This window comes from Momordica charantia (genome assembly GCF_013281855.1).
Source record: "Momordica charantia cultivar OHB3-1 chromosome 11 unlocalized genomic scaffold, Mcharantia_2.0 BLBB01000011.1, whole genome shotgun sequence".
In the NCBI taxonomy this organism is placed as follows: domain Eukaryota; kingdom Viridiplantae; phylum Streptophyta; class Magnoliopsida; order Cucurbitales; family Cucurbitaceae; genus Momordica; species Momordica charantia.
The window spans coordinates 3,328,427-3,347,531 of NW_028275159.1; the positions used below are offsets into that span (position 1 = coordinate 3,328,427).

Below are 19,105 nucleotides of genomic sequence, written 5' to 3' on the forward strand. Positions count from 1 at the left end.
TAACTTTATATAATTACATTTACACTATATTTTAGTTACGCTTAATGCTCGTTTCATTTTCTTTAGTCATTGTCATGTCCGAGGAATTTGTGTCACATAAAAAAAACTATCAAACATCTTTAAGAGAAAACTATCAACATCTGGAATTTAATCATTTGGAACTAAGTTTAAATCTCGAAAATGTCATTAATTACAAGTTTTGTTTCTACCTTCAATTTTCAAAATGCTTTCAAACTTATTTTAAAAAATGACAGAGATCAAGTTAAAACTAAATTGGAAGAGCTATAGAGTGGGTTGCGAGACATAGTCTAGTGGTTCAAAATTAAACAATTACATAAATACATATCTAATGCATCCTAGTAATGGCCGTCGCCATCGTGATTGTCACATATTATAAAAAATAGAAAATGGTCTTAATAATCAATCAAGAAGATAACATTTCTTAGTCACCACCAAAGTTATTTCAACATATTATTCTTTCCTTTACCTCATTAAAAAGAGAGTGTAGAGCTTAGCCAATTTTTAAAAATGTTTTAAGCTTAAGAAACTAGGGGGTATAATGGGGAGGGCAGCTCCTTTGTCTTCCACTTTGGCTTTGGCCTTCAAAAATGGCCAAAACCCAAAAGCTGAATTTGATTATCTTTTTCAAAAGCAGCTCAAAAATTCAACAAAAAGGTCTGGTGGGTTTGGCTTATTATCAACAATTATTGGTTATTATTATTCAATCTAAAACACACAAAATTCTCTGAGGAGCTGGTTGGAAAGAGGTGTCTTTCTGAATCATTTTGTGGAAGATGACACACATTTATTTATGTCTAATGTGCTGAGATTTGTCTCTATATACATTCCACTGATGAATTTATATATACCATCAAGTTGGTCTTGTATTTTGAGAGAACAATACTATTCAATCTGTCATGTCGTACGTGTCTTGACATAGTATTGTTTCGTTAGGTTTTCACTAAGAAGATCGAAAGAGTGAGTCAGGGCCTAGGATCAGACCGAAAAGGCCACATTCTATTCATTTACATGCATGACTGTAGCTTTCTTTTTTTCTCCTTTCAAAAAATAAACATTTAATGATAGACATTAGCAACTTTTTATGCATCATATATATACACACACGAAAGGACCGATAAATTTTTACCTTTTTAACTTTTCATATATATAATTTACCAACCGGTTCTGAAAATTTAGGGAGGGAACAAATTAAAGAAGAAACTTTAAAATCTTTTTTAACTTTTTATAGCGGGCAATCGTCCTTCTCTTCTTCTCCTTCTCCCTCCGCCCTTGATTATAAGATCGAAATCAATGGTGGAGGAAAGGAATACATTCCTTTGGAACTCATTTAGTATTATATTTTTGAGAGAAGCAAGAATTGAATTGAAAATGAAGGGTGGTGGGCAAAAAGAAAGAAGGATTCTTTAATAGAATAAACAAAGTGGGAATTAGAGAAAAAGGAATGGATGGGAGAAGAATTAGAGAGCAGAATATAAGGCAAAGTGTTGCCAAAGTTGGAGACATCAACAGACACTTTGGGCTTCAAATCCACGCTTGCTCGACCCCACATCTCTTTTTCCCTCGATATTAAATATCGAATAATGTTTAGTACGTAACAATCTAACTTTTTCGGGTCGTTTATTTTTATGGTTGTAGATGCCTGAAATTTTAGATACTTGAATCTTTAGATAGCTGCATTTATTTGGTAGGAAAAATTATAAAGATGGTCGAAAATATTTATATAGCTATATTTGTTTTGCGTGATATATGAGAATGTTTTAAATTTATATAATGAATAGTCTTACCGTTTATACATTAATTTAATATAATTTACATTTAATATAATATATTTGTCTTTATTAATTTAATGTTTTTTTAGGTTATTTGGTAGAGAAAATTACTTCATGTTAATATAAGATTTTTTTTTTGTTGAATAATTATTTTTCGATATAAATTTTATTTTCGACTTAATATTTTTTTCAAAAGGACAATTATATAATATTAGGTGAAATTTATTTATCGTATTATCAGATTATATTTTTTTAAGAATAAAAATATCAAATGTATGTTGCTCGCTAAAAAATGTTGCTATATATTATAATAAACATTATTAATAACAATTCCTTAAAAATATTAAAAATAAGTGAAATATTATATAATTTAATTAATTTAGTAATATGTAAATGTAGTAGGTAAAGATGCATAAAGTTGTTTATTAGTTAATCAATACATTAATTTATTTTGATTATAAATTAAAAATAAAATAAAGAAAATTGACCCTAAAAAATGAAAAAAAAAAAAAAGAAAAAATGTAAAAAAGGATGTCCTTAACACAAGAATATGTTTCAAAACGGGATTCAAAACATGTTAGATATTTCCCGTATGGACGTCCTAAGATACTAGCATCCTGTATTTCTACAAAATAAATATGTGAGTCTAGATGCTCGTTCAAATGACCCCTTATACACTAAAAAAGACTAGCCCATTGTAGTATAAAATTTGTAACGAATCTTTCTTTGAAAAATCTTCTCACAATGATTAATTTCAGATTTAGTTTTTATAGTTTATATTCTTATATGTATTTATTATTATATGGTATGCTAATGGAATTAAATCATTATAAATAATTAATAAAACTACTAAGGTTAAATTGCTAAGTACTAAATTTTCACGAATTTTAAATAGTAAAAACAAAATTTTTTTACTTACTAAATTCAAGGATTAAATCGTGATTTCCAGGTTGTTAACTAAAAACATCACAGCCTTGCTAGTTTATTCAGTATTTGTGCACCCGCCAGGCCCTCTCAGGCTTTTAATTCAGTTTAAGCAAAATTAAGAAAAATTAAACGTTCTATTTCTAAGTTTTTATCTATATCTTAAAAAAAATACGAACCAAAAACTTGATTGTATTGTTTATGAAATTTCTATATACTGTTCTTAAAATGTTTAGTAAAAATAAAAAACGAGAAACAAGTAACAAGTAACAGTCAAAGTTAAATCTCTAGGTTTCTAAAACGTTGGAAACAAAAATTGAATGTTATCAAATTGGTAAAAAAATAACTTTTGATTTTAACTTTTCACCTGAAAAAAGATGGTAAAAGAAAGCCAAAAAAAAAATAAAAATAAAAGGGTTTTCTTATTAATCTCTTGATCATAACGACATGACTTGTAATTTTTAGTGTGTTCCTGAAAATTAAACACAGCGCAACAGAATACTAAAATTAGGGTTTTGCAGAAAAATTTCAGAGGTTCCATGAGAGGTGGATTTGAAAAGCATGCAGAGCTAAATTTAAATTAAAAGACTGTCACTCATTCATTATTAAATATTAATGGTTATAATAATGAGATTTAGGGCAAAAACAGGTGGTGGGTCGTCATTTTCTCATCCTCTTCTTCTACTTCCAGTCGGTGATTTCACTGAATTCCCCCATTAATTAGGGCTAACTTAATATATAATCTTGTTAATACAAAAATTATAATTAATTTCACTTTATGTTGCTTGATTTTTAATTAAGTTTCTGTGTTTACTCTCTTAATATTATAAGATTTTTTATCCGGTTGATGTGATGTAGTAGATAACTAAATAGATTAATAATAAGCATGTTATATATGTCTGAAACTAAATAGAAGTATAATCTAGGCGTTTAAAAATGTAACTAAAACTTCTAAAATTTTAGAAATGAAAAATAGATCACAAGTTCGTTCAAGAAGCTTCAAATGATATAGAAACCGTAGGGGTATATTTATTTAGGGTCTGTTTAGTAATGTTTCCTGTTTCACGTTTCTAATTTTCTACTAACTATGTTTTTTTTCTCATTTCTGAGAACATTCTATTGTATAAAAATTTTAGAAACAACCAAAACAAGTTTCTTTTTTCTTGGTCTCATTTCCAATTTGTTACAAAATATAATTTCATGGAGGTTGATGTCATACAATTTATTTATTTTTTATTAAAAATGAAAAAATAGAAACAAGAAACAGGAACAAACGGACCGTTATTATTTATCTCTTTTCTAGTGGGATCGAGCTTTCTCAACATTTAGAGAAGGTAATAAAGGCATTTTATCCATTAAACCATACTCGGAGTGACACATATGCAATGTGTACTGTTGTCTGTATAAAAATGTTTGGGAATGAGAGAATTTCTTGAACTTATTGTAGCTCAATATATTATTCCTTACATGCGACAATAATAAGCTTAAAAAGTGGATCAAATACTCTATACCATATTAATTAAACACATAAAATAGATTGGTTATGTATCATGTTTATCTATATGTTTCTTAGTATAATTATCAGCCAATTTGACCATAGCTCAACAATAATTAAGATATCTTTTACCTTTCTACCCATCGAAAAGTTTGAATCTTTACTCGTAGAATTGTAGTTGTTATACAAATTTGCTTCTTTCATACTACAAATTTGCTAATCTTACAAGCTACATAAACACAAACCCTAGATTTCATAGAGTAACCCTACCTTTTTGTATACTATATAAATTTATTCTAACAAATGCCAAATAGATGTAATTAAGCACATATATATAGCATCAATGATAAACAAAAAGAAAAACAATATAATTTATAATTCTTACCAAACATAATTATGTAGGACCTAACTTATGAAAACAATTTTCAATTAGAGAGATGAACCCTAGCTAGGAATCTCCAATCTCCAACCCCAAGCCCTTATATTTGCCAAAATCTTCTCTTCTCTTCTTCACACAAAAAACAGAAAACAAAACAAAAATCCCATCACAAAATTAAACCCTAGTGTTCCTTAATTTCTCAAAAAAACACCCCATTAATGGCCACTCTCCATGAAACCCATTCCCAAGTTTCTGTTACAAAAATTATCTCTGTTTTCCCCAAAACCTTAAACCCTCCAAAACTCTTGGAGCTCTCCAATTTGGACAGGCAGTGCCCTTTGCACATGTACCTTGTTTTCTTCTACAATCCATCTCCTGCCTACTCAAGTTCATCTCTTGATTTAGTCTTCACCAAATTGAAGGCAGGCTTAGAAGAAACCTTGGCGGTCTGGCCCCAGGCTGCGGGGCGGTTGGAGCCGAGCCCCACCGACGGGAAACTGAACCTCCGGTGCAACAACCGCGGCGTGATTCTTGTTCAGGCGATGACAAACGTCGAGATCTCGGGACTGGGAGATCTCTCCAAGTATAATGAGTTCTCTGAGAAGTTGGTTTATAAACCTGTTTTGAATGGCAATTTCTCTGAGTTCCCTTTGGTTGTGGCTCAGGTGAGAGATTATATATATATATATATATATATGATCAATTCTCTATCTTTTATATACTGATGATCAAAAAAGTGAATCAAGAAATCTGTCTTCGATTCTTGTTGCCATGTCTAGAAATATTTGTTCACAACACAATTTTTCTTTAGTTTCATGACAAAGAAAAGAAAGGAAGGATTTTTTTTTTTTTGGGATGATGTTGATTTTATTTGCTTGGGACAAAAGAAACAAAAGATCAGTGGCTATGTCTATGCTTTATAGGGCAAAGAGACAAGCTTTGGATTAGACAATGAATACTTCACAGTCTGTAAAGGCAATTATTTTTGTTCATCCTTTTAATGTTGTTTTGAAGCTTAATAAAGCGTTAGATTAACAAATTTATTGATAATACAAAATTGAAAATTAAGTGTCTAGACTGGAATTTTTTTTTTAACTAAATAAGCACACAAATTTGTTTGTTTCTATGAAATTTTGAAAGATTTCAAATCCTAATGAATTTGGTTGTTTGTTATCATTTGAAATATAATGAAATCGTGGGTGGTTACTTCTTTTATGTAAACAAAAATAGTCGAATTTTGTAGAATTCTAAGATAAATTACTTGTCATTCTAATTTTCAATTAGTAAATCAGGATAATGAATTCGAAAACCTATTGACCTATTTAAACGTTTCTTGAATTTTCTATTGGACAATATTCTTGCTTAGCGCCATTAAAAATTTGAGAGTTCATTTTTTTAAAAGAAAAAAAAATATTTTTTATCTGCATTTTCACTCTCGCAAAGTAAGAGATAGTTGTTCACGAATAAATACTTAAAATCCACAGTTGACGAGATTTGGGTGCGGAGGATACACCGTAGGGACAGGAATAAGCCACAGTTTATTCGACGGGCCAGCTGCGCACGATTTTCTTACTGCATGGGCTGCAAAATCCGCCATTTTCAAGCAGAGGATGGAGCATCAGGTTGAGTTGCAGAGGCCAGTGCACCAGAGAGGGAGCCTTTTGGATATGGCTAAGTTCGGGAATCCCCGGAGTTCGGCATCGGCAGCGGTGGCGATCGAGCATTTGTACGGGTTGATAATGCAAGCTGGCCGTGAGAATAATGGTGAAATGGGTAAAAATAAAAAAGATGAATATTTTTGCACAACGTTTAGAGTGAGTAGAGAGATGATTCAGAGGCTGAAGAACAATGCTAATTTGGGTGCAAATGCTGCCTTCCATTGTTCCTCTTTCGATGTCATTGCTGCTCATCTCTGGAAGGTAACTAACTACGACTTTCAATAATTTCGTGCATTTTTTCCTGTTGTCTACCGCTAAATTTTTTTTGTGAATTAGAATACTGGAAAATTTTAGAAAAAATATTTAGTTTATTACCAATCTGTCTTGACAATTATTGAATGTTTGATATTTGAGAGAAAAGTGGAAAAGTTGAGATTTTTTTAGGCAAAATGCATTTTTATCCATGAAATTTGAGTTAGGTATATATTTAGTTTCTAAAATTTTAAAATATACACTTTTACTCCATGTTTAGAAAATAATTTAAAATGGTCCTAAATTAAATTAACTGTTAGTGTTATTAACTAATAAAATTTTAAATGGAGTGGTCTTGATTTGAAACTCTCCTCCTTTCCTCTTTTCATAGTTCGTCTCTTCTTCTTTGATGAACTGCTACCCCCAAATATTCTCCCTCGTCACGTATGATCTTTAAGTTGTTATATGAATTTAATTCTTTTTTTAGTATAACAAATTGGGATATCGGTGTTTGAACATTCGATCTTATGGAAAAAAGTAGATGTCAATTACTACAGAGCTGTACTCTTGTTGGCATATATTAAATATTTGTTCATATAGACATCTATTGACCCATTAAACAAATAAAAAAAATAGTTTTTAAAAATGATATTTAAAAATTTAGAAACCAAAATAAAATAGACATAAAAGTTCAAGAATTACAATAGAATTTAAACCATGAAATTAATCGAAGGGTTTGTTATCATTTTGAGAATTTTTTTGTAGAAATACATTCTAATTAGTAGTTGGTCCACAAAAGTTGAATGATATTTGTTTTCACTTATGTTAAAATTTTAAAGAAATAATTTTATTTTAGAAACAATTTCCAATTATAATGAGAAAATCTTAACTATATTTCTTTTGAGTACAACAAAGTGAGATATAGAGATTTAAACTTTCGACCTTACAATAGGGAGTAAATGTTAATTACTGTTGCTGGATCTTACTTTAACTATTTAACTAAATCATTTGACATTTTTACACTAAACTTCTTATTTCCTTTTATCTTTAATATGCGTGCCTAGTAAAAGATAATTTATGTTAATTTTTATTTTGGTAAAATCGTATGTTTAGAATATTAATAAAATATGTTACTTTTTTTTTAAATTAAAAATCCATTAATTAATATTAGGAAACATTTCATTCTCCAGCTTTGTACTTCGTAGAGTGAAATTAATTTACTTTTAAACTTAAAAGTTTAAATAAGTGATAAGCGCATTACCAATATAAACCTAACTCAACAGTAATTGGCAACTATGTCCGAGGTCGTGAGTTCAACTCTCTCACCCCACTTGTACGCAAAAAAGTGATAGAATCATTAATCAAATTTTAAACAATTTTCTACCTCCTTTTTTATTAGTATCATTCATTTAGTATTATTATTATTATTATTGCATGAAATTAAGATTTGCTTAATGCTGAGGGGTAAAATGAAATTTCTGTGGCCCGGTTTTCTGACTTATCGGTACAGGCAAGGACCAAGGCTCTGTCTGTGAACAAGGAAAAAATGGTGTGCTTACAATTTGCCGTAGATGCCAGGAACAGGCTTCTACCTCCTCTGCCCAAAGGCTTCAGTGGAAACGCCTTTGTGCTCGCTTCAGTCACCTTAACTGCAAAACAACTCGAGGAAAAAAGCCACAGAACAATAGTCGAAATGATACAAAACGCCAAGTCTCGAGTCAACAACGACTATGTTCATGCATACAAACTAGGCCTGGAAGGGCCTCAGGCTTCACTTCCTCCCCTCAAGGAGCTCACTGTTGTATCAGATTGGACCAGAATGCCATTCCACAAGATTGACTTCTTACATGGACAAGCTGCCTACGCTTCGCCTTTGAAGCCCCCGATCCTCGAGGTTGCTTACTTTCTGCAGAACCCAGCAGATAGCCAGTCGATCGATGTTCGGGTCACTTTGCTCTCGCATACTCTCGACACTTTCTCTTCCTACTTCATGACCAGTATGCAGTAAGCTTCAAAGTTTCTCTTATTCTTCAGGGGTGGCTGGCTTTATTTTAGGGTATCCCTATAGTGGGTCAGAGTGATAAGTTTGAATAGGATCAGAGAAAGAGTTATAACAATAAAAGGGTTTGTTCACTATAGAACAAATTGTCAAATAGTAGTACCAAGAGACAAAAATGTGATTTCTGCATAGAATAAGAGGGATTTGGGGGTGGCTTTTGTGGTCTAAATCAGTGTCAACATTGAGGTGGGTGCTGTAATAACTTCCATCTAATCTAAAAACAGATATCGTTTCGAAAGTCAACAAAAACGAAACCGATCACGTGTAGTGTAGTGAAACAGAATCATTACCCATATGAATTACAATGTACAATTGTTGGCCAACATGAATAGCAACAAACAGTCATGGAATTAAAATGAAAACAGAGACTTCCTCTTGAACTTAGGAGGATAAATGAGAAGAACAATGGTCAGAGAGCTAAACCTGCAGGAACTAAATACATTAAAATCTGCTTGAGGAAAAACTAGACAACACTGGATGTTCGATTCGAGACTTTTTTCTTCGGGATTCACATGCATGTTCCGATCGGGTAACTATCACATCCAAAGTCTCCTTCCAACAACTTTCCATCATCTTGTTCCTGCAGAGTATCAAATTTTGTTTGTGACTGGGAAACTATAGTGTTAAAAGACAATAGCAATTTTTTTTCATAACCGAAATCTTGGCTGAAAATAACGTTGACAATACAAGTTATGAGTTCCTGATAAGAACTGAATTTAAAAATGAATATCTCTTAGTATTGATATGGAAATGTACCCATACATGCAATTTTGACCATTTAAGAAAGTACACTCTTGGTTGCTAACTATCCCTCACAATGTCCTTACTATCCCTCTTTATGAACTTATCAATTTCATGTGAATTTTTGGGTTTGAATCAGAACCACATATATAGTGTAAGGCTAAATAGCGAGATGATCTTAAGAGTTCATTACTCTTCTGTTATAAAAATAAGCAGACACAGAATAAAGGGAAGGCCTCAAGTGAAGAGAGAGGAGAGGAAAGGAAAAAAGTAGCATAGACACAGGGCAAATAAACTATTCACTTATGAAGGCATAGATTAAAACAATAGCCAAGAACATGTTCTCTCTCTTTTTGTTCTTTAAAGGGAAAGAAAGATTATCGAATGCATCCAAACAAATGTTTTGCTGGCATTCATGTATTGTTTTCTCATAGAAACATGCCATGGTTGATGTGACAGACACATTGAACTCGAGTAGAAACTGAGTTGTCAACTGAAAAAAGCAAAAAGAAAAATCTGAGAGAATGGATATTCTGTTATCATATCTAATGGGAAAGGATACCAATTCGCTGTTCACTACTTGGTTTCAGAATTGCAGTAAAAGAAGGAAAGGGGTTCTCACTAGATACAATCACAAAGTTACAATTTTCTCCCTTTCAGTACCAGCGCTATTAACTTTGAAGATACTAAGGTTAGTGATTGAAGCCTAAAACCGCTAAGTGAAACCACTAACAAGACAAAAAGAAGAGGTTACCTGTTTCATCATTGCACATGCTATATCTTCCAAGGAGCCACAGTTACTTGACGAAAATCTAGCTTGCATCTTTTGCTGCTGATCGTACAGGTATCCTTGTTTCAACACGAGTGATGTCTCCATAGCTGATTTCTTGAATTGATCATGTTCCACCATTGCATGATCAAGAACATTTGCTTGACTAGTCACATTAAGATCCTTGCTTCCGTAGAAGATCGTGTTATGACTTTCCAAATGCTTGGGTAGCGTCTCAGCGGCACCATTCACGGGTGTTAAAGAATTTGATGAGCTACAGGCGACAGCCGTGTGGTAATAGGCATCCTCTTTGTGGTCGTTCCAATTCTGAACAGGAACCTTTTTGAATACTTGATCATATTTATTGCTGGTTGTGGCTACTTGACATTGAGAATCTGTTTGCGAATCACGGGACTGGGTAGATATTGAAGTGATGGAAGAAATGTCAGAAAGACAATTTCCAATATGCAATGCACCGGTAGTATTGTCTCTCAAGTGACTATGGTAGGAAGTAGAGATATTAGAAAGGTTGTTGGATGGAATGGTATTCAAGTGGATCCTGGATGAATGAACAGCTTTCGACCAATTGTCACCGGTGCATCTAGCATTATCTAGAGAAGGACGTGAACTTTCTGAGTTGGAGGATACTACTGAAATGGAAGATTGAGGTCCAAATTTTCGACCACTGTGGACTTCATGATGCTGGACTTCTGAAATCAAGGGATCATTAGTTAATCCTAAAAGAGGATTGCTCAAGCTACCAGCAGTCATAGTTGCATTTGGTAGGCCAATGGAAGCAGGAAATACTGTTCTCTCATCAAAATCAGGAGAGAGGTCGTCCACATGGGTCCCATGCTTAACATGTTGTAGTTGATCAAGTTCTGAGGGCTCTGGCATTCCTCGGAAAATATTCCCGCTGCGGTTTCCAGAAAGCATGATTGGCTGAAATGCAGGCTGATCATTGCTTGGATTGTTCAAACTACCCAGTTGAACTGTACCCGGAGAAGGAAGGCTGTGCATACCCATACAAGCAGGAGTATTCAATCGACCAAGCATCCCAGTAGTCGGGATAGATCTGAAAGCAGTGTTGGGAAACTGTGGAGGTCCACTCAAGGAATGGAAATTCCCAATTCCACTAAGAGAACCAATTCTCAAATAGGAAGGATCTGCACTGCTCAATGCAGTCACCATGTTAGCTTGCTGGTTTGCTACACAGCTGATTCTTTTGAGATAAAGCCTGTATTTCTGCAACCCACAGAAGTAAATGTTAGGCTTCTAAAAGTAATGAACAGGTGCAAGAATCACCAGACTGTTTACCTGGAGATGGCTGGCTACATTTTCTCTTGTGAGCTTATCTACATTCATCAAGTCCAAAATCTTTTTAGGCACTGCCTCTGTAATGCAAAAAGAGATAGAGAAAGAACTATTAGGGAAAGAAATCCACATGACTATAGAATGATATACATTTTTAATAGGAAATCACATTCTGAAGCTAACTATTGGGTACCTAGATGCATTGGTTAAGTTATCAATACTATATCCTGAAGCTAAAAAAATATGATAATAATGGGGAAAGTTGCAATTCAGCAATTCCATTTTTTTTCAAAAGGAATGATGAGAAGTGTTGATTCATGAAAACCATTTTTACCAACCAAAAAAAAAAAAAAAAAGTAAAAAAGCAAAGAGGATGAAGAACTCACTGTCTATGCCCAACTGGTTAACAGCATTTACAAACTTCCTATGCAGCTCCACAGACCAAACAACGCGAGGTTTCTTCTGGGTCGACGAGTCATCATTCTCTTGCCCATTATAGTCCTGGTCCTCATCTTCATTGTAGTTCTGATCCTTCCTCTTTTTATTAAATTTCCCATTTGAATCAGCTGCTTCTTCCCCGGTCTCAGAATCAGGCTTGTCCAGATTGTCAGAATTCATTCGGTCCTTCGGATCAAATTTCTTTCTCCTGATTACATGCTGCCAAATGTTCTTTAGCTCCTCAATGCGAACAGGTTTCAGCAAGTAATCACATGCTCCATGAGTAATTCCTTTCATCACAAGCTTGGGATCACCATTTGCAGACAGCACTAAGAACACGTTCACATATCAAAGTAAACAACTGGTTAATATTCTTCAGTTTTAGCTTAAATTTCAAAAGAGAAATTAAAGGGTAAAAGTGCACCATAGGTCAAATTTTATTGAGACAAATGCAGGGACGCAAACAAGATAAGTGTGTAATTTATTATTTCTTAGAATATACCATCATACTTTTCTCTAAAGTAGCCAAACTTTAAGATCTAGTTCTGGTCAACTATGGAAAATTTTAAATTAATAATTTATCTGTATCCAAAATAGACCTTCAAAACTTTCATTGAAAAGCTTCCTTGCAAAAAACCAAAGAGAGAGACAACAAAATGAAGTTTGTGTGTGCAGCGCAGTTCAAGACTTACTAATAACAGGTAGGTCCATCTCCAGCCCAACAAGCTCTAGCAGCTTAAATCCATCCATGTCAGGCATGTGGACATCACTGATAACCACGTCGAACTTGTTCTTGTTTTCTCTCAACAACTTCAGCGCCATAACAGCCTGATTAGTTGTAGTGACTGCAAATATCAGATAAAAACAATTAACTTACATTGGATCAAGTCTTCAAAAGCCAAACGAATCATTAAACCTATAGACAAACCAAGGAAAAGATCCAAAAATATTGCAGGCTTAATAGATCAGAAGAAATGAGATGGAACGGACGACCAATTTGCAGGGGTCCAGAGCAAGATTCAAAAACTAGACAATTCTATCTGCAGAGATGGTATGTACCAGTCTGATTTGAGGAGGGGTCCAAGAATATGCACCATGTAAAATTCTAAATGCAACCAAGTCATAAACATCATAGAACCAGAAAAACTGTTCGTGTATGCAACGAATCTCAATTAGGCATAGAGAATTAAATAATTAACACAACGAGACACATGAAATCAAGAAAATCAAATTCTCTGATACCATACAAGGGGAATCCAAATAAAAGTTTGAAATTAATCTTATTCCTTTGCATTCAATCAAGTCAACGGACGGAATAGATTTGACAACCCAAGTAACTGAGACAAGATCTCACCAAAATGACCAAGTAAAAAGTAAAGAGAGAGGCACAATCCTCAAGAACAGAGCAGAGTCCAGAGACTACATACCAATTACAAGAAACGAAGTGAAGGGCGAGAAACAGAGGAGGATGAGAGCATACCATGATACTGGCATCGACGAAGCAAAGTCTCCAAAATCAAAAGGCAAGTGGGATCGTCGTCAACGGCGAGCACACGCATTCCAGACGGAAATTGATCAGTTGGGTCGTCGACTCGCGGCTCAACCGTCATCGTTTCAGCTTCCAACAGGCGAGAACTCCGGCGGGTTGAACTGGGGGGAAGGATTCGGCCTCCGTAGGATGAGATTCGCGAAGACCCAGAAGAAAACGTGGGATTGAATATCGTATAAAATTAAGGAAGGTCTGAAAATATGGGGAGCGAGAGAGAGAAATGGAAAATGGAATCTGCAATTATCTACGGACAGGGAGTAGCTGTGGAAGAAGAACAGAGGCAGAGGCTGTGGAAGAAAAGCTTCTGTAGAGTTTCCACAGTATACAACCTCTCACTCTCACTCAGCTTTCAATGGCGATGCGAAAATGGAATTTCGTTTCCACGATTTCCCAAATCCGGCGCGTGTTTTATACGTCCTATTCCACTAGGGGTTGACCCACAAACAACTTCAGTTCTTTTTTTTTTTCCATTAAAATTATTGGAAAATTTATTCTCAATTCTTTTACATTAATTTTTCTAAAAGATTGATTTTTTTTTTTAGGGGATGAAACTTGAAATTAAAGGATCGTCATTACTTTTTTAATACAATAGAGGAGAGATTTGAATTTGTGACTCTAGATTTTAGACATGTGTAAATTATCTCTGTTAATGTGGACAATTTTGATAGATACTCAACCCAAACAGATATTTTGTTAATATAAATTTCTATAGAATTTTTGTCAAATAAATTATTAGTTAATAGTAATGACTAATATGATACTAGTTCACTTGTAGATGTATCAATTAAAAAGAATGGTAAATATTCAGTTATTTATTACTTTTTTTTTTCAAAAATTTAAAGCTATTTATTATACAAATTTTAAAATTCAAAATAAAAATATTTAAACTTAAAGTTTGAAGACCAAACATAAAATTTGAACACTAATTTTCCTTTGAAATATTGTATAAAAAAAAAGGAAAAAAGAGGCACCTACATATAGGCATCTCATTAAATTTATTTTAAAATATTGGAAACAAAAACCGTTTTATTTGCAGATTCCAAACAAGGAATAAGGCATGAGATTCCCGAAGGGTGGGATCCGGTGTGGTAGGGGACACAGCAAGGCTGTGTATGGAAGACACGTGTGCAGGCGCATTGCCACTGATGAAGATGCACCTCACTAGAAAACAAAATTATAATTAATTAATTTATTTATTTATTTAGCCCTAAAAAACTTGAGCTTTTAACAGCTTTATCTTTTATAAAGTGGGAAAAGGGGTGCTTTTGAGATCAAAGTTGAGTAATTTCTAATGGTCTTTGAGAAACCCAACTCAAGTGTGCATTTTGACTCTCTAAGACCAAGAAATCATATCCCTCATGTAAGTTTTTTTTGGCAAATTTAACCTAACAATTTTTAAATTAATAAAAAATCTATGTTCTGGTTTGATGGGTTTTGATTGGGTTGATTGGTTTTTATTAGTTTATTACACATGGTTCTTGAATTAGTTTTCGAGTTCGACGTGTTAGTCCAAACTTTTACTTTAACTCAAAGTTGGCCTAATTTACACATTCATCATACGTTAAATACCTACTTTTAGAAATTTGAATTTGGGATATTCTACATTTTAAATGACTATTTCATTCCAAAAATTAAATGAGTTTTATTTCGTTTCGAGATGTTTTTTTGAGTTGAACGTCAATGGAATTATTGGTAGAAAGATAAGATGTCATGCACCATGCAACTCACTAAAAAAAACCATCTTTATGAGAATATGTTAAAAAAGATTAAAGGAGATAATGAATGAATTAATTAAGGTGCATTTTCTCAACCAATATTTATAGCATCTTGTTCGGTCTCGTGATAATTTTCAAAATAATTTTTGTACCTAAAAATAAATCATTCCAGGGATACAAAACTCAACTAAACAAAGATTAGTTGAAAGGTAAATGTGTAGTTATGAAAATTATAGATGCTTATAGTTGGTTAAATTACAACTTCAGTCTTTATTGTTCGAGATTTAGTACAACACTGTGGGTGGAGAATCGAACTCACAATCTCTTAGTTGGAGATATATGCAAATTTTTGGGAGTTGAGTTTCAAAGATAATTGGTTTTGAAAACCAAAGGAGTTGGGATATTTTATGACCTTTCGCCCGAGGAAAAATTTGATAAACCAACCCCTTTTAATCGATAAAAACACGTTCTTTTTTATACAAAATCGATTAGCTTTATATTTTTAACTAAATCTCCAAAACTAGATCACAAAAGTCACCCACACACCCATCTCCCTTTCCTCTATAGAACAACCATTAACATTTTGTATCAATAAGGAATGCTTAAAAACAAAAATAGTAATTCAACATATAATTGGAGGGCTTGAATTAAAATGCAAAAAGATATGGCATATGCATGGTGAAGAAAGAAAGAGAGGGGAATTGAATAATTGGTCCCAATCCAAAGGGCAACAAATTATGAAAGAGGTAAATGGGCACTTTTGTTTGTGGTGGAAAACCCAAACACTTACACCCCAAAGCATGCTTCATTTTTTATAAAAGCCCTTTTAAATCATTACTTGATGTGATTGGAATCTTTCCCTCCTAAATATCTCTCTATATCTAATCTAATCTAATATATGTCCCTCCCTCTCTACAAAAAAGCTCATTTCTTTTTCTCTCTCCTTTTAACTCGTAAATTATTAACCGATACAAATATCACTTTCTTAGAAGAAGATCATATCAAAGATCATAAACCACGAAGTAAAATGGTATCAAATGAAGTTATCAATACAACAGTAAGAGTTGCGCCATCAACTAGGGTTGATTTGGGTTGACGGAGCCAGTATATCGGGTCAACATAATTCTTATCGAGATTAGAGAGGGCCTACCAACCGACTGATATTGATTTGGTCGGTTTTTGGTCGATCGGATCGATTTTTCGGAAGCTTTTGCTCACCCCTAATATCTACTATATTATACTACTGTCTCATATGGAAAACATATACTGAAAAGCCTGTTTTCAAATTTTGTAAAAAATTATGCTGTTATTTTATTTGGTCTAAAGAAATATATTTTTGTATTTTATTTTAAATGTTCTGAAATAACACTTAGGTGTTTATCTGTCAGCATATCTTTTACTAACTATCTTTAAATTTCAAAAAATTAAAAAGCTGCATCATCCTTGGTTGACTTAGTGGTCCAAATCGGTTGGTATATTCTGAAGAATTTAAAGGTCATGAGTTCATAAATGTAGTAGAGTCAGACGGTTGTCTCCTGAGATAGAGCTGTGAAATTTTTATTGGTGTCGATAAGAAGAGGAGTGATGACTTGGCGAGGTTGTTTGGAGTTTAAGAAGAAGACAAAAGGGTTGGCCTTTGGTGAAATGGGTGGGTGAGTTTGGTTTAATGGGGATAGTGGCTAAAAGATTTTGTAAATATATATTCATAGATATGGTGATGTTTCATATATACTCTGCCCCTTTTTTTTTTTTTTTGCTTTTATATATATTAGTGGGTATGAGGAGGATCTTTTATATTGTATTTATCATAGATTCTTATCATATCATAAAAGTTATTTTATTTTTTTTATTTTCTTTCTAATTTAGTTATTTTTAACTTGTTTTGCAGAGTGTTAAAAATTGCTAATTCTCTTCTTTGTATGTTTTGTTCAAAGGTTGACTTGAGTGAGACTTTTCTAAGAAGGTTTTTATTGTGGCAAATATAGTAAAGAACAATATTTAGAATTTTATTTTTGGTTTGAATATATATGTGTTTGTTATATGATTTGGTAAGATTGTAAGCTTAATTATTTAGAGGATGAAGACATATATATAAAGTATATATTCTAAAAGTAAATTTGATGACATGATCAATATATATTTGGTAAGATTTCTATTCCCTCCTATTTAAAAAAAAAGAAAGAAAAAAAACATATCTTTGCCTTGTCTGGTGGAGCTTTCAAAAGTTTTCTACGCTTGAATTTAATTTTAAATCCCTTCCATGTGTGCAATGAAATTGAGACAAGGTTTTAAACGACGATATGGTATGGAAATGTCGAAGTCTCAATTTTATGAAAATATCGACGTCGATGGATATTTTTAAAAGAATTATAAAAATAAAAAAAATCAAAACAAAGATTTAAATTAATAAATTAGTATTTAATCATTTTAAATAAGTAAAATATTAGTAAATTTACGATTATGTCAATGTCGACGAATATTTAATATCTTAAATAGAGGAACAAATAAAAGAAAAAAAAATAACAATGAATATGTAATCAATTATATAATTGTTACTTTCATTTTTAATAATTCAACATGTTATCTCATTCTCATAGTTACATATTACTTTTAGGTTGGTGAAATAGTACTAGGAAAAAAAGACAATAATTTTGAATGAAAACGAAGCACTATTCATAGCATTGAATAAGAGCCATATACGAATGAGGGCATTATTTATTATGATTATGCAACATATGATTCAACCATTCAACAGTTAAGATATTTTGTTTCTTTACTAGAAGTCTGATGTTCAATTTCATATATCTCCACATTTAAATTCAGCAAAGAGAATCAAATCTTAAATCTTGTGAAAACTCCAAATAATAATAAAAAAAAACCACGACCCACCAGAAAGAAAAAATTATTACGTTTAAAAATACTATAATCACAAAATTAAAATTTCTCCCTCCGATCCCATGTACAGAAAACACTTGTTTCTTTATAATATTTTGTCAAGAACTCAATACTTGCCGATACTTTATTCACTTAATTATTTATTGGCTGAAATAAAAAATTATATTTTAAATTTTAAGAGAGAGAAAAAAAGAAAATATAAAAAAGGGCGTGGGATTAGCTAATATTGTCTCCTATGATTAGATTTAGAATATAATAAAATAAATCACAAGTAGCTTCCTCCCACCTTCTTTCTTCTCTTCTTCTTCCCATTGGTGCCTTCCCACTTACATTATTTATGTTTTCTCTGCTTTTTACAATACATGCATCTGAGAGTTGAGACACTAATTTGAATCTCAATAAGTTTTTTTTTTATATATATTCATAGACATGTGTTAAAATGGGCTGTTTCTGACCGCTAATATTATATATATATATATATATATATATATATATGATTGATGATTAACATATTTGATTCATTTAAGTGTATTAATTGACATGGGTTAATCCAATAATTTTTTCTTGGAAAAAAAAGGAGATTTATTATTTATTTTGTAAAGTTACAATCATGATTCGAAGCATATTTCCATTATTATAATTTTGATAGAATTTTAGTATAATCCTTTTAAAAATATTTGAATCTTATTTTTCTATCTCTCCTATTTCATTTTATTTTAATTTCTAAACTTTTAAACATTCTATACTAGTCAATTGATTTTCTTTTAAAAAAAATAATTTTTTATAAATTATTTAACAAAAATCTGAAAATAGATTCGTTTTTTTTTTTTTTTTGAGAAATAGTGGCTTTCATTTATTGGACTAATGAGGAGATTTGTATATAGACGATTATTTATATAGGTTGGGTGTTGAATTTCACAATGAATTTAGCCTTTTTAAAAGAGAAAAGGTAATAGCACAAAATATTTGAAAGTTGAGGGAACGAAATAAAATATTTGATAGCGGCCAAAATAAAAATACGTTTGAATTTTCAAAATTTTCTTTAAAAAACAAAAATAATACAGTATTTTGATCATTCCTATCCAATATTAAGGCCCAATGTTTAGCCCAAGCCCAAACTTTATTAT

At 32.2% G+C, this 19,105-nt stretch overlaps 2 protein-coding genes across 2 annotated transcripts; one reads left to right on the forward strand and one right to left on the reverse strand.

Moving 5' to 3' along the window:
* Positions 1–4,592: 4,592 nt before the first annotated feature.
* Positions 4,593–8,726, forward strand: LOC111007449 (HXXXD-type acyl-transferase family protein). Its single transcript, XM_022279820.2, has 3 exons — positions 4,593–5,253; positions 6,073–6,507; positions 8,009–8,726. Exons 1-3 carry the CDS (start codon positions 4,807–4,809, stop codon positions 8,504–8,506), a joined length of 1,380 nt encoding a protein of 459 aa, XP_022135512.1. The 5' UTR covers positions 4,593–4,806; the 3' UTR covers positions 8,507–8,726.
* Positions 8,727–8,827: 101 nt separating this feature from the next.
* LOC111007438 (two-component response regulator ARR12) lies at positions 8,828–13,751 on the reverse strand. The gene is made up of 6 exons (XM_022279809.2): positions 13,300–13,751; positions 12,512–12,664; positions 11,768–12,148; positions 11,385–11,461; positions 10,053–11,312; positions 8,828–9,137 (listed from the first exon to the last, which is right to left on the reverse strand). The coding sequence occupies exons 1-6, from the start codon at positions 13,427–13,429 to the stop codon at positions 9,066–9,068; spliced, it is 2,073 nt and encodes a 690-aa protein (XP_022135501.1). The 5' UTR covers positions 13,430–13,751; the 3' UTR covers positions 8,828–9,065.
* Between the last annotated feature and the right edge of the window lie 5,354 nt (positions 13,752–19,105).